General features: G+C 39.1%; 2 protein-coding genes across 2 annotated transcripts; one reads left to right on the top strand and one right to left on the bottom strand.

The window, feature by feature from the left end:
• The first annotated feature begins 1,070 nt into the window (after nucleotides 1-1,070).
• On the top strand, nucleotides 1,071-7,956 carry LOC112084612. Its single transcript, XM_024153848.1, has 15 exons — nucleotides 1,071-1,126; nucleotides 1,608-1,946; nucleotides 2,029-2,086; nucleotides 2,204-2,287; nucleotides 2,984-3,054; nucleotides 3,541-4,420; nucleotides 4,785-5,066; nucleotides 5,265-5,579; nucleotides 5,649-5,699; nucleotides 5,774-5,860; nucleotides 6,009-6,191; nucleotides 6,648-6,961; nucleotides 7,043-7,127; nucleotides 7,224-7,692; nucleotides 7,775-7,956. The coding sequence occupies exons 1-15, from the start codon at nucleotides 1,071-1,073 to the stop codon at nucleotides 7,954-7,956; spliced, it is 3,456 nt and encodes a 1,151-aa protein (XP_024009616.1).
• A 943-nt stretch (nucleotides 7,957-8,899) lies between these two features.
• Nucleotides 8,900-10,563, bottom strand: LOC112084613. The gene is made up of 5 exons (XM_024153849.1): nucleotides 10,546-10,563; nucleotides 10,186-10,438; nucleotides 9,879-10,096; nucleotides 9,334-9,783; nucleotides 8,900-9,235 (listed from the first exon to the last, which is right to left on the bottom strand). Exons 1-5 carry the CDS (start codon nucleotides 10,561-10,563, stop codon nucleotides 8,900-8,902), a joined length of 1,275 nt encoding a protein of 424 aa, XP_024009617.1.
• Nucleotides 10,564-15,386: the final 4,823 nt, after the last annotated feature.

Consider the following 15,386-nt stretch of genomic DNA (forward strand, 5'->3'; position numbering starts at 1 on the left):
CAAATTGTCTTAGTTATACCTATTTGTACCAATTGTCCTTTATCTCATAGTTGTACCATTTGTACTAGTTGTCCTCTATCTCTTAGTTATACCATTTGTATCATTTGTACCAGTTGTCCCCTCTGCGGATTTGGTGATGAACTCAGGTTATAATTCTAATCTATCCAAGAATCACTATGATTCAACAATTATATTCGACAAATTTATCCATACAAAGATCTAATCGTCACATAAAATTAGGTTACCAACCCGATTTGCATATCGAACAAGCAATTTTAGCAAATCTAATTTTTAAATTGTGAAATCCCCAAATCTCCAAATAAAAACCTACTGTATTATGAAACTTCAACAATGGTGGAAAGAGGAGATAAAAACAGAAATTAACTACAGAGGAGGAAGATGAGGAGGAGAAGGAGGAAGAGGAGGAGATGAGGGTTCAATGACAAAGAAGGGATTTTGGTGATTTTTATTTTTTGGATTCGTTGATGTCTCAACAATGAAGAAGAGGGAAAAAAGAAAGAAATTAAAAATTGATATTTTTTTAAAGACAAAAATTAAAATAATCAAATTCCACCAAAATCAAAATGCCATAAAAGCAATTCATTAAGAGTATTTTTGGAATTCTATAAGTATTATGGCATCTAGACTCCATTGTGGCACGTTAGATTTTTCTTTTTCAAATTGTGGCATTTTAGCCATTGATTCTTGGTTTGGTAGCAACACAACAAGAGTTATTTAGGTGATTGAAAACTAATTTTTTTCATAGGTAGTAAGTACCCAATACCCCCTCATCTTCATTGCATTATAACACGCTTTATGTATTATAACGTATGTGTCTTTACATTTTTCATTTTATCTGACATCTTTCTTTTTCATCCAACTTTACATTTAATTCAAATTTCTCTTTCCACGCCTTTATAGGGAAACTTAGGTCCTTGAAATTCATTTTGAATTTCAAAACACCCACACCCCAGTAATATCGTTTTCATCTTCAATTTCTGACCACTCTCTCTCTCGACGAATGGCGATTGAGACTAGTTAGCGACGTCGTCTTTTTTTTGATATCGACCATGGTCGGCGAGTCTTTTACATCACCTTCTTCTCATTCGGCGGCGGATTCTGAAAGGTATATGCTTTTATCTTGTCTCGTCTGCCACTCCTTGGGGTGTCGTCGATTTAGGATCCATATTCGCTACAATGAATGACATGAACTCTGTTATCACTCGCACTAACACGCTTATTGTATATTTAAGTTTTAGATCTGAAATTTTCAGTTCTTTCCTAGCTCTTTTTAGTCCATAGAAATCGTGTTCGCGTCATTCTAAAGGATTTTCAGCTCCATTGTTTCCAGCTTCATTGTCTTCTTGACCCACTTGTAGTTTAGGTGATTGTCCAGATATATTTCCCGTAGATCTCTATTTCAATTATACAGCACACATAGTAGACAACTACCGTGTATGTATATTAATCGACTACTAACTTTCAGTAGTCAACTTCAGTTCTGAAGGGGGTAGTTAACTAATGCACACTAAATACTTTACTTTCATGATAGGTGGCTTCTTTTACTTGGTAGTTAACTTTTTTTTTATCTCTGCTGTGTTTCGTAGGAATATCTCGAGCCTAGCAAACCCCGATGTCAATCCTTTGGCAAATAATGTGCTTCCGCATATTCGTGATGCAGTCGTTGGCATATTCGAAAGAGTTGGTACGATATCTGCGAAAGACGCTTGTTCGTTTGCGTCATCATGTAATTTCCTGAACCAAACATTCAAGGAACCATCTGTGATGAGGGTTATTAACCTATCAGCTTTCGTCAAGAGGCCGATTGTAATTCAGAGCTACCCTACCTTTTTTGAGTCAGCGATCAACTCAGGTAATCCAACTGCACTCTATCTTCGTGGCATGAGCAGAATAACGGCTGCTAATGATATCGAAGGTTCTCTGAGGTTTTTGAACCAAGCATTACAGTTGAAGCGGCGACTGTAATGCTGGCAATCTGTGTTACCGCTGTTGGGCACTACCCAATAGGGTTGGATATGTTAGACCGTGTATAGTGGCGGACCTACGTTATGGGTTGGGATTTCAAGTGACACCCCTTAAATTATATATACCTTGTTATTTTACTTAAAATTAATAGAGATATTTTGAATAATTTGGTTGTGTTCACTTGTTTTGACACCCTATAATATTAAGCTTGAACCAGGTAAAAATTAATCCTGGGTCTGCCACTGACCGTGTATTTGGTTGGAGAGCAACAATCGAGCATATGATCTTCATTGGGGAGCAAGTAATGGATTTAATCAAGAAAATGGTGGTGCCTGATGGTCATACATCTTTACCCCATATTGCTGTTGATTTCCCCAGCTGCCGTTTGAAGCATCAGCCAATGTACTGTGAGCACTGCTACCTCTACATTCACTACCACCATGCAAAATTCTCTTTAGACCCCTAATTTGTTGAGTTATTCAGTACCTTGTAACAACCCATTGTATGTTTGATGGTTGAGCATATTCGTTGTATTCGACTATTATTAGTTTCCTACTGTAGTTGACTATTATTAGTTGTCTATTATTAGTTTCTAATGTAGTTGACTATTATCAGTTTCTACGTGCTTATAATTACTGAATTAATGTAAGACTAAATGTTGTAGTGCGATTAATTTTGGGAACCTTTAATCTTAGCAGGAAATAATTTTGGGAACCATTAAGCATAGCAGAAAATATTTTTAATTGTGGTTAACAACTGCTGTATTCACTGATAACCGTTTTTTTTTAAAATGCAAAAAAACCGCAATTAAAACTTCCTTTACTGCCCTTCATAAGTTCACGTCTGCCATTTCTCATTTTCTTCTCTCACACCATGAACTTATTTGCAACTGTCATTTCTCTCTTTATCTTCCCTCTTCTCTTTCATCTTCCCCTACGCCTTCCCCTTTAACCTTAAAAGACACCCAGTCACCGACCGTTTTTTTATCTTGCGTCAGAACCGCCTCCGCCGCACCGATAACGATGACCCAGTCGCCGTTTCTGTTGCGACGACCCCAACAATTTTCAGGTAAGTTTCTTTTCACCGTTTATTGTAGTTCCCCATTCTCTAGATCCCGATTCGCCGCCGCCATCGTACGCAGCAGCTGTTCTTGAAATACTGAATTCCCATTTATATTTCAGTGGCTATTAGTATATAATTACCCAATAGTCGTATATTTTCGCTCTGTAAATATAGTTTATTGCGTAATTTGATGTCGTCTCTTCCCCAATTACAGATATAGTTTTTTGTGTTTTGGTTTTCAACTATTTCTAACTTCTCTAGGGATTTCGGGGTGACCCCCGGATTTCTTTTGGTATGATATTATAAAAATTTGTCTACAATTAAACAACTACTTTATCACAAGCGAGTCTATGTCGATTTCGATTGTATACTCGATGGTACTTGGCGTCTACATGCATATGTTATTTGATTACTAGTAGTCAGTTAGTTAACTTTTTTGCTATTAGCTTCAACCGGTAGTTAGTGACTTATAGTCATTTATTTGTTTTTCAGAAGACAAGCTATGATCCGGTTTCCGGACCGACTGTTTGCCTTAGGCAACGAACCGGCGAATAAGAAGGTGAATACCTACTTCCAGCTACCTTATCTCGACACAATAAGTCATGCTTTGGAAGAAGACCATATGGAGAAGCTGTCCCTGTCCCAATTTGGAAAACTTATTGAAGCAGGCAACAAGATATCATCATCAGTCAGATTTCTTCATTTCATTTTGTCGAGGCAGCTGGTTACAAAGAAAAAAGAGCTTTGGTGCCTCTTTGCTGGCCAGCGAATTCACTTTTCTATAAGAGAGTTTGCTATTACGACGGGGTTAGATTGCTCCAATTTACCACCGCCGAAAAAGTTGAAGGAAGACAAGGTCAATGAGTATACCATTGAATTGTTTGGTGCTGAGAGGAATGCAACCCCTGGATGGATAGAGACTACCCTTGCCGGCCGACCGTACAAAGATAAAGCTACCAGATTCAAGTTGGCATGTTTACTCCTCATTGACGGTATTGTCTGTCCTACTTCAAAAAATGCCAAAATTAGTGCCGAGCACATCATGCTGGTACAAGATGTTGACAAATTCCTGGAATATCCATGGGGTCGGAAATCCTTTGATCTGACTATTCACAGCATCAAAATTAGGATAGCTACGAAATTGTACCTTTGTCAGCCAACATGTGCTTTTCAGGGTTTTCTACATGGATTACAGATGGTCGTTTTGGAGTGTGCTCCTTCTATTCTGAAGAAGAATGTAAAAGGTAAATCAACCAAGCATACCCTGAGGGATGACGATGATGAAGAAGAATTCCCAAGTATACGGACTGGTTCTATGAAACCAATTAATATCTCGATGCCTCATGTGAAGTCTCTCGACAATAATCAAAAGGTATGTTATACATTTTTTAATCCTGGTAGTTGGTTATTAATAGTCAATAGTAATTACAATATTATGTCTTATACTTATACAGTGTTTCGGATAAGGACCATAAAAGTCTACAACTATTATGTTCTTTATAGTTAACTATTGATAATCAAATAGTTCGATGTAACTCTACTATTGATAATCAAATAGTTTAATACATGATAGTTGACTACTATTACGCGATATTCAGTACAATGTTATGTCATATATTTATACTGTGTTTCAGATATAGAACCACTAAAGTGTCCAAACAGTTATGTTTGCTGTAGTTAGCTACTGATAATCATTTACCTGGTAGATATCTACTCATGAAAATTCCACATCACAGGTGGCTGTCACAGCAATTTTACCGAACGATGAACATCTTTTGGATGATACCGATCTGGAGTTTGATGATGATGTCTCAGACGAAACCGTAGCAAACTTACTGGCAGCAATCAATGAAGGCCATAAATTTTCTAGGAAGACATGGAATGGCGGTGAAAAAGCAAGTCTTCATCAAAACCAGCCAAAGGCACCAGCGTCATCGTCTCGGAACACATCGTCTGATGTGGATTTAGATCCTGCTGCTTCTTCCATTCTTGAAAAGGTGGAACGTGATAATGCGTTGGTATTATTAGAGATAAAAAGTCTTCGTGCAGAGTTCGTTGACCTTCGTTCCGAAGTATCTTCCACTTTGTCCACATTTAAGGAATATATTCGGAGCCTACAAGGGCCTTTGTCCGAAGTTGGAGCACCTTCTAAGCGATAGCCTGGCCGTAGGGTCAAGTCAATTCCACAAAGACCCAAACACGTTAGATTTCAGCAGGTTTCTTCCTCGGAGGAGTCCAAGTCCTCAGATTCATCGAAAGATGATGACGGCGATGACGGTACCAAGAGCAAGGATCCAAGCAGTCCTTCTACCGAAAGTGACGACGGTGAGGATAGCAATGTCGGTGATGTTGTTGAAATTGATGATGGTGATGACCATGAAGATAGAAGGGAAGCTGATGCTGAGGGATCTGGAGATGCTGGCGATGTGGGTAGCCAAATGCCAGTCGACGTTGATGATGTCCAAGACGATGCTACACTCGCGAGCAACCAGATTGCGAGTGTGCTGTCTGATTTATCAGAAAAAGTACAGGTACATAGTCAACTATTAATATGCATATACTTGTAAATCAATTACTTACACACTGTCTCTTTAATGTAGGTTAATGTAGAGGCTTCAAGAACCCAGCCTGTGTCATCACCACTACCACATGTGAGTAGACAACTATTAATAGATACATAACAGAAAGAAATTATTTTTCTTCCGATTTTATTTATTTATTGTAGGTCAATCTAGAGCTTTCGGAAATTATACCAATGGTCTCCGAGAATGAGTCCGGCAGTGTTAGCACACGTCAAATGGAAAACGATGGGGTTACACACGTCAACACACGTGACCATCATACGAGCAGGTTTATACAACCCTCTTCGGAAAGTAGTTGAATACAACTCTCAAATAGTTAATCATGCCAGCTTGTTCTTAGTGGTCGGCTATCTGTTATAATAATCTCAGGGTGTATAGGCGAATGACCAAACCGGTGCCGAGAAAGATGTCCCACCTGTTGTAACCAACAACCAAACCGGTGCTGTTCAAGATGTCCCACCTGTTGACACCAACGACCAAACCGGTGCCGAGCAAAATGTCCCACCTGTTGAGACTAACGACCAAACAGGCGCCGAGAAAGAAGTACCACCAGAATCCCAGGTTCGTTAAGTTTAGTACTATCATCAATGAGTAGATGTACGAAATATAGCCCATTATCTAAGTATTCAACTATGTGTCATTTTGACAACACACTTATGTATACTAGGTCATGCTGTAGACCCAACACACTATTCCTGAATCTGCGAACTCAGCCAGCCCACATATGGAAACGGTTTGTAATCTATCATTTGTTTTTCGTTAGAATTAGTTAGGACCTATCACTTCAAGTACTCAGCTACTAATATATGACTATATTTTGTCATGATTGTTGTACGTTTTACCGTAGGAAACTCCGGCAGAGCACTTCGATTCTGTGCAAGGAGACCCAAATTTTGGCACGGTCGACGATGTCGTCGAACCTTAAAAAAAGGTGTAACTTCGTAATCGTTTATATATCAAATGTAGTTATCATCGGTTATTTTTACGTGCATAAGCAACTATTTATGTGCCTTTAAGGTATTGGGGGAGGATGTCACAAATGCCCAGAAAGAGATCGATATTCCAGCAGGCGTTGATCCTCCTGTTTGGTCACTGGGTCTTACACAGGAAGAAAAAAATATGGCCCAAACATCTCAGAAAGGAGCAGAAGAACAGGGAGCTATTCGCAAGAGTAAACGACTACCCGTCCCTTCATCACAGATGACCGACTTTATAGTCCCACGACCTAAACATGCTAACAAGACTGAGAAATCGGTTGACCTGTTGCATTTGTTTTCAACACCGAACTTTGAACAAGTCATCCTCCTCCAGAATAGAATGAAAGACACTCGGTGAATAAACACTTATTTTATTATTGTTTTGTATTTGACGGTAGTTAACACTGGGTCCTTTGATGTGATTGTTATCTGTAGGAATTTTCCTAGTTGGGATGGGATTGTCCTCTTTGTCAACATTTTGAAAGAAATTGTTGACCTGAAATTCCCAATTTCCGTTATGGTAATTAATTTACACAGTTACTTATTATCAATAGCTGACTATGTTCATTGTGTCTACTCTGTAGTTGAATACTTCATCTTCTATCTGTTATATTAGTCTATCGACAGCATTATTAGGTTATTCCGTCATCAATTGGCGGAATTGAACGACGTTCGGTGCACTTATGACTTTGTTGAGTACACGTTCCTTCACGGCATCGTTGAAATCCTTCCGCAATTCACAAATCCCCCAAAAAGGAAACTTGTCTCACTCCCTCCTGGTTCAGCTGCATACGTCAAAGCCAGGCGCTCATGGTACACTCAGGTTGCTCGGATTTATTGTCCCTATCAAGTGGATGACCAATACTGGGTGGGGCTATGCATCGATTTTGAAAGCCACAAGATTATGGTACTGAATGCGTATGCGACACTCAAAGAGATGAAACTTAAGACAAGTGTCGCACCACTTGCACAGTCTCTACCACATTTTATCAAGAGGGTAGCATACAATACAGAGATGAAAGCTGACGACATAACGGCGTTCACAATAAAAAATTTTAAACCAATGTTCCAAACATCGGCATTAGGTATTTCCTATTACTATTAGTAGACATATACGTATTAGTTGCTTACATATAGTTAACTATTTTTTCATTTCTGTACGACCAGGTTATCTGGGTGTGCTGGCACTCATGTCTATTCAGTTGCACGCTGCAAATATGCCTCTAGACTATGCTGTGGGTGATGATGTTGTTCGTGACGCTTCTCTGAAGTTTGCTTATGATCTCCTATGTTTGATCGAACCGCCTTCTCTAGCCGATGTCGTAATTCGAAAGGACCCTGCAGCTTGATGCCAACAATATTTCCTTGTTGTTTTATCAACTTATTCTCTGTCAAACATCTCATATCGCTTTAGACACTTATCATTTTATAAACTATTGTTATGTTTGTGTGCTTTATGAACTTCGACATTATTAACTACTAGTAGTCGCCTATTATTTTTAATCAGAATTAAGCATTACTAATAGATTCGCTGATAGTAATCCATCGCGAACAAATAATTCTGTACTAGAACTAGTTAACTATCACGCCCATAACAACTACCAATGTAAATCCAAATGATCCCCCAACTATTAAGTGTAAGGGAATTATATTTTCTATTGTAAATAAGAATTATAGACTACAAGTAGCTATCTAAAACGAGAATCTACTATTAAACTACAGCCCAATGCGACATTAATAATATTGTTAATTAACTACATGTAGACAACTATCAATCGTACGATGTTTTAAAAGAGATTCCAAATGCGTCATTACCATTAGTAATCACATCCAAAAGGCAAAGAACATGTTTTTAGGATGCGTAGTATCAAATTCAAAAATAACAAAATAAGTAGGAGAGAAAAGTAGCTGAGGCATTACAAAACAGTATCCAATATCCAATAACTTATTTTAGGATGCATAGTTCCGAAAGAAGCTTCAAATTAGTAGGAGATAAGAACCAACATAAAATGTAGACCCTTAACTTGCATTTGAAGTGCATCATATCCGATTCTCCTCTGCCTCATTTCAACATAACCCATGTCACTTCACTTACCTTTCATGCATCGGTAGTTTGCTTGAAGCTTTGTTGTGTCCCTTTCCAAGACACCTGCTGCAAACCCTCGCCGCCTTCCTTGAACGCCTCTATTAAGTTAGAGAACGTCAGCAGACGATTACGCCAACCATTTAGAACACAAGTGATATAGTCGACTACTCCACAGACAACTACTAACTAACAAATTATTATTACCTTCAGCTCTCCACGGGATGGGATCCTTGTTTTCCTTGGTCGCCCTGGGGTCGGCGCATTAATGGTGGTAGTAGTTCTGTCCCACCAGAACTTACAGGAGTTGGTACCGGATGGAAAGCTCCTTCATAAAGGGATCTTCGGTACCTTGTGGTGTACACCTCCCCCACAAGCTTATCTAACTCAATTTTGCTGCACGAAGAAGCTGCCATTGCATGACGGCATGGTATGAGAAGCATTTGAAATTCCCTGCAGCTGCACGACTTTAAAACAAGGTTCACTTTGAACCTTTCCCCCTGTCTATTGTAAACTTCATACTCATCCTCTCCGACCACAACCACCTATACATCAACATAGTCAGATACAAATAGTTGTCTACAATGCACAACATGGACCTATTTAATGGTAACTGATAGGCCAGTAATCGACTACTATTTACCTTTGACTCGGTGCAACCATAGAAGTTATCGTCCAACATGTCACAGACTTTAGGATTGATAGAATTTTGCTCTGCGGCGGATGCAGCTTTCCTCCTAACAAACCAGCTGATTAGACTCATCTGTATGGCCTCAAGCATTGAGATTAATGGAAATCCCCTACACTCTTTCAAGACTTTGTTGAGAGACTCAGCAACGTTTGTGGTCATTACGTTGTACCGTTCGCCGATGCAGTATGATCTCGTCCAGTGTGGTAACCCTAAATCCTGTAAGTACTTCGCACAGCCAGGACTTACGCTTTGGAGATCTGCAAATATCTGTTGAAATTCGTACACGGTATATGCTTTAACAGCTCTGACCATCAGACCAGGTAGCCGACTTTCTTTAAACCGTGCGGTGATGTTCCTTGCTAAATGAACAAGACATGCACCATGGCCGGCAGCAGGGTACACCTAGTATACCAAAAAATTGTTGGTTATTAATAGGCAACTATATGTACTTAGCTTTTTGGCATGAAATACTTAACGAATATGTAACTATCTCATACCTTTTTGAGTCCAGAGTAGATTCTCCTGTGTCTGTCTGAAACAAACATAACATCACGATCATTGGGAATGATAGTTTTCAAGCAATTGAAAAACCATTCATAAGATGCATCATTCTCGCTGTCCACAACTGCATATGTAATTGGATAGATCTGAAAGTTCCCATCTTGAGCACTAGCACATATGAGACAGCCCCCATATCTGCCAACCAGATGAGTCCCTGAAATAATAGAGAAGTATTATTATTTGATTATGTATCATGGATAGTCAATTATCAAAGTAGTCATATATAAATAGTTAGCAACTAACCATCAATAATCACCACTGGTCTTAAGTATGGGAGTCCAGCAATTGATGCATCAAACGAAATGAATAGGTACTTGAATATTTGACAACCATTTTTGTCCACTCCGAACTCAGTTTTGCAAACTGTCCCAGAGTTAGAGTTCTGTAGATTCTCCAAATAAGAAGAGAGCAATGCAAAACTTCCAGAGACCGATCCAAATGCTTTCTCCAATGCAAGTTCCCTGCATCTCCATGCCTTCCAATATGAAATGTTGACCTACATTTCGTAAGCCGAGAAAGGCCGGTACATCATTTATGTCCTCAAATAGACAACTACATGTAGTCAGCTATACTGACTAAAACGTACTACTAAAATTATCATACCTGGAACTCCTGAAGCATGATTCGCTAGATTTCGATTGGGTCGGGGCCTCTCTGTCCCGCCATAAATTGTGTCTGGATCAGCTCACCAATCACTTGTGTTGTCGCTTGTTTGTGATATTTCCGACGGTCTTCAATGGGGCATGTGTGCTTCAACTTCGCCTTCTTAATTTGGAAGTTCCCAGTGGCATCCATGAGGGAAGCGTATACCCGCCAAGGACATGTCGGATTGATGCAAAGAAACTCCATGTAGTTGGGTGTTGAACGTGGGGTCCTGAAGTGGAATTTCCTATTGATGGCGTGAATAGCCAACTTAACTTTACACTCCACTTTGTTTCTGAAAATTCTGCCAACAAAAATTCTATCGCCTTCATATCGCATGTCTCTCAAAGCACTGTCTATCCCTGAAAATTCAATTTGTTGAACTTGATCAGAAACATTGGTATACGTCTATCAAGGTAGTTACCTATATATATATAACTATCAAAGTCCACACTCCGTTGCTCTTTTCAAACCATTTTCCTTTCACGAACAACACCATTTGTCTTCCTGCCATCTACACAAACAAAGGTGAAGAGGTCATAAATATCCAACTACATATGTTAAGTAGTCATAATTTATCCTCAGAAGTAGTTATACCTTCAAAACCAAGAAGTAGACAAACCCTAGAACAATTGTTTACTAGCGACGGTTTATGGAAGTTTTCTTCTTGTCTATTTATTTGATCCCAAGGGTCCCCTCCACTAAACCTATCCGTACAGATTGACAACACGACAAATGTCATTTGAGCGGGCAAAAAGGAAACAAAAAGTTTGTGTTGCTACTGTGTCAAAACGATGGTAGCATCTGCGCTTAGCTAAGTTCGTGTGGTCCCTATCCGCCACAGAAAAAGCAATGTCTACTTTTCGGGAGCAAGGGGCATACTGTCTTTTCCACCCCTACTTTTTGGTTGACTTCTGCTATACAGTGAATTGACTGCTTTACGATGTCACGCAATTTGTCCCTCCAGATATAATATTGATGCAAATCACCCTTACCCAATCATGTATACTGTTAGTTCATCTTCCAAAAAAAAAAAAAAAAACGGGTCACAAAAAAAATAAAAAAATTGTGGAGCTGCTTATAATGTTAAATTGTTAATGTGGAGCAATGTTTTCAGACCGACCCTCCCGGTCGGACCCGGTTTAGATTTAGTGTTATATTACCCACCAGCTATAAATAAAACCGATAAAATTTAGAGTGATTTGCATGAATAATACTTCCTACAAAAACAATTAGGCAACTATCATTAATACCCAGTCAATTGAAAAAATGACAGTAATCAACTGTCTAAAGGATGGGGAAAATACGAAAAATCTACTGCTTCCTTATCGGAAACATCTTCTTTTTGCTGACACGAAAAAGACGTCTGCTTTATGAAAAGTTTAGGACGCTACCATCAACTTTAGTACTTTACCATCGTATTTCGAATGATAGCAGTCATAACTTTTTAACATTGATTGTAGTGTAAGCGCCTAGGTTATTTTTGTGAAATGTCTAGTGGACTAGGTTTAAGAGTCTCCTACCACCATCATAAAAGCTTTCACCAAACTCAGAAAGCTTTTTACATTTAAGAACTCACAAAAAAATTAAAGTTCAATTACTTCTCAAAAATTCGTTTTGACTTATTTTTCGTCTGTAGTCACATTATAAACATCTGACTAACTCTACAAATTTTGAAACAGATGGTTGGAAACCAAATCGTTTTGTTTGTTAAGGGGAAATGGTTTGAAGATACACTGGGTGTTTGGGCTTTCATAACGGACAAAACAGGTCACAGCCAAAGAGCTTTCTTAACAACGAGGATGACATACGCCGAAGTTGTGAACATTGTGAGGGAGAAGTTCCAGTTAAGTGAAGATGAAAGGGTGGCTCTATCGTATCAATGATCATCGTACATGCTAATGATGACAGCAAAGATGCACCGCCGGTAGCTGTTCAGAAAGACGACGATGTAGCATGCTTCATGGAAATACGCTCTGAAATCGAGCAACTGAACTTATGTGTGACTGTGGACGAAGATATGACCGAATGTGTGCGTAAAAGAGCTATTGTGGAGTATCAAGATAACGGAAACGATGACTCTGAGAAAACGTCCGAAGATGATGGTAAGTCTGTCACTACAAGAGAAACACCCTTTTACAATGGCCGAAACTGTTGTAAAATCATTGTAAAACACCTATTAGGACGCACTTGCGACGGTTTCAAAACCATCGTAAATGCATCGTCGTAAAAGACATTTCGTCGTAAAATCGTCATAAAATCTAGGATAGTCTAAAACTGTCGTAAAGTCGTCGTATAATTTATGTCGTAAAAGCGTCGCAAAATTTGCAGCAAATTTACGATGAAAGTTATGGTTGTAAAATTACGTCGAATTTACTTCGATTTGCCTCGATTGGTTGTAAAATCGTCGTAAAAACCGACGTATGACCGTCGTAATTCTACGACGAAATAACCATCGTAATATCATCGTATTATTTTTTGTTTTATTCATCGTAAAATCATCGTATATTACGACGATATATGAAAATAATAATAAATATTATTACGACGATTATACGACGTTTTATTAAAATAGAATAAAAATTACTAAAATAAAATTGAAATTTTAATTAAAATAAAATAAAATTAATATTTAATTTAATTAAAATTCAAAATAATAAAACTTACATTAATTACAAAAAGATCTATCAAAAACCTAAATCTACACTAGTGTCGTCTATCTCCGCATCCTCGTGCTCCCCGTGTTGGCCCGCAGGTTGCTTGTCGGCAGCTCGGTTAAAGTTTCCCGACGCCTTGTCCCGATTCTAGGAGGATCAACCCTGAGATACTGGAACATCTCCTCGTCCGTCTGCACCGGGGGTTGCCTCCTCGAGGATGAAGAAGAAACGCCGAGGACTCCAGATGCCCGCATACTGTCCAACTGTGCCGCGATCAATGGGTTGTCGGTGCCCAAAATATCGAAGAGACTGTACAACTGGTCGATCTTCGTCTCGTATTGCGTCCGCATCTGCTGGAGCTCCTGCCGAATAATCATTGGATCCTCTGCCCAGGCATGACCAGTCGCAGAAGCGATTGGGGTATCATTGGATCCTTGAAAACATAAGTAAAACCCCTATATTTAAAGACGTTAAGTAGAAAAAAATAAATTAAAATTTATCTCTTCGAAGATCTTGTCCATCTCCGCCACCGTCAAGGTCGGGGTGGACTGGACCGAGCTACCTCCGGGAGACGTCGGAGGCACCTCGCACAGGCAGCGTTGTAAATCGCCTCCGCCCCAGGATTTGTGAATTCGCCGTTCTTCTTCTTGTGGGTTTCGGCGAAGACCTTCGTCATCAGAAGAAGTTCCTCCCCGTTTTCTTCAACCTACAAAATCAAATGGACAATGTTAATAAAAATACTTAAAATACTAAAAAAAAAAACTTGTTAATTAAGCTTACCATCATCAGACGTCTCCCGGCAAAAGGGACCTGATCGAAAGTGTGTGGGACGTTTTTTGGTTGTCCCGCTGATAACACCGTATTTTGACCACTTTTATGGATTGATTTTAAATGCTTTTCAAATAATTTTTATTTCTTTTAAGTGTTTTACTATTATTTTCTAGTATTTTTAGTTCCAAGACTCTTTTCAGGTAATTAAGGCAAAAGATGTGCATTTTGGAGCAAAAGATCATTTTGGATAAATTCGGGCCATCATAAGTTTTACATCCGATGAAGACCTTCTCACCATCAGATCATCCCCAAAATTGGACATAATATAACGGAGACAACTAGCTTTCAAAATCAATTTGTTTGGAGGCAATCCAATGGTTAGATCTCCGGATATCCTTAATGCACTGAAGACATGTTCTGCAGTCTCGCGCAGGAAGGAAGCACAAAATGAAGATTCAACCTCAAAGACCAATCCCCGCGGGTCCAGGAGCCACGACCGCGGGGAACACACTCTCGACCGCGGTTACGAGCCTCTGGCCACGGCCAAACCCCAATTCACCAAGGTCAGAAGCCTCGCGACCAGTGCCGACTAAAAGGCTGGCCCATGACCCCGTTTCAAACCCAATTCGTCTTTTCTTCATTGAAAACCCTAAGGAAGACTGTAGAGAGTTCAATACCTATAAATATGTGTCTAAGAAGACCTATTTTCGTGTGCCTCAGAAGAATCCCTTTTGGGAGCCACCAAATTTAGTTTTTTTTAGGGTTTTTATGTTTTTATGTTCTTAGTTCTTAGTTTAGGGAGATAGAGATTTCTCTTGAACCGTCTTTATGTCTTATCTTTATTTTAATTCGGTTTTTTACTTATATCCATCTTTCAATTTCGTTTTCATCTTCTTCATATTAGATTAGTTGTTTAAAGGATTTGAAGAGAAGTTTTCTCCGAGCTTAGATCTCGAAATCGAGATGCTTCTTCTTCTTCTCCTTGTCTGTTTTTCTCTACGTCCTTCTTCTTATTAATTTATGCACGTCTCTTCTATTTACTTTATGCACGTTTTGGAATGATGAGGTATGAGTTTAAAGGCTCGATCGAAGGGAATCGACTATGTTCGATAGGGATCTTCGCGAGATAAACCAAAGCCGAATTCTAAAAATTTTTCTTCTAAACTTATACTTAAAGCATGGATATAGCGTCGCGAACTAGAGACTGATCTAGGTCCTTGGTGTTGCGAAAGTATTCATCCGGGGCTGGATCTAGTTTGAGAAGAGCAGATCAACCATAGGAGTGGAAACCTACCTATGGGCGAGCTGTGAATGTTGACGAGTCTTAAGCATATTGTATCTTTTCCCTTCCAGGGTCAGAGTGGAAACCTACTG

Source organism: Eutrema salsugineum, unplaced genomic scaffold (genome assembly GCF_000478725.1).
Source record: "Eutrema salsugineum unplaced genomic scaffold, Eutsalg1_0 scaffold_4, whole genome shotgun sequence".
Classification (NCBI taxonomy): domain Eukaryota; kingdom Viridiplantae; phylum Streptophyta; class Magnoliopsida; order Brassicales; family Brassicaceae; genus Eutrema; species Eutrema salsugineum.

Bases quoted from the DNA above. Each gene is read 5' to 3' on its own strand.
- LOC112084612 (XM_024153848.1), top strand. From the start codon at position 1,071: ATGGTCGGCGAGTCTTTTACATCACCTTCTTCTCATTCGGCGGCGGAT. The intron at 5,580-5,648 runs GTACATAGTCAA...TCTTTAATGTAG, and splicing joins ATTTATCAGAAAAAGTACAG to GTTAATGTAGAGGCTTCAAG. The intron at 7,693-7,774 runs GTATTTCCTATT...CTGTACGACCAG, and splicing joins GTTCCAAACATCGGCATTAG to GTTATCTGGGTGTGCTGGCA.
- LOC112084613 (XM_024153849.1), bottom strand. The intron at 10,097-10,185 runs GTTAGTTGCTAA...CTATTATTTCAG, and splicing joins ACCAGTGGTGATTATTGATG to GGACTCATCTGGTTGGCAGA. The intron at 9,236-9,333 runs GTAAATAGTAGT...GTTGATGTATAG, and splicing joins ATGGTTGCACCGAGTCAAAG to GTGGTTGTGGTCGGAGAGGA.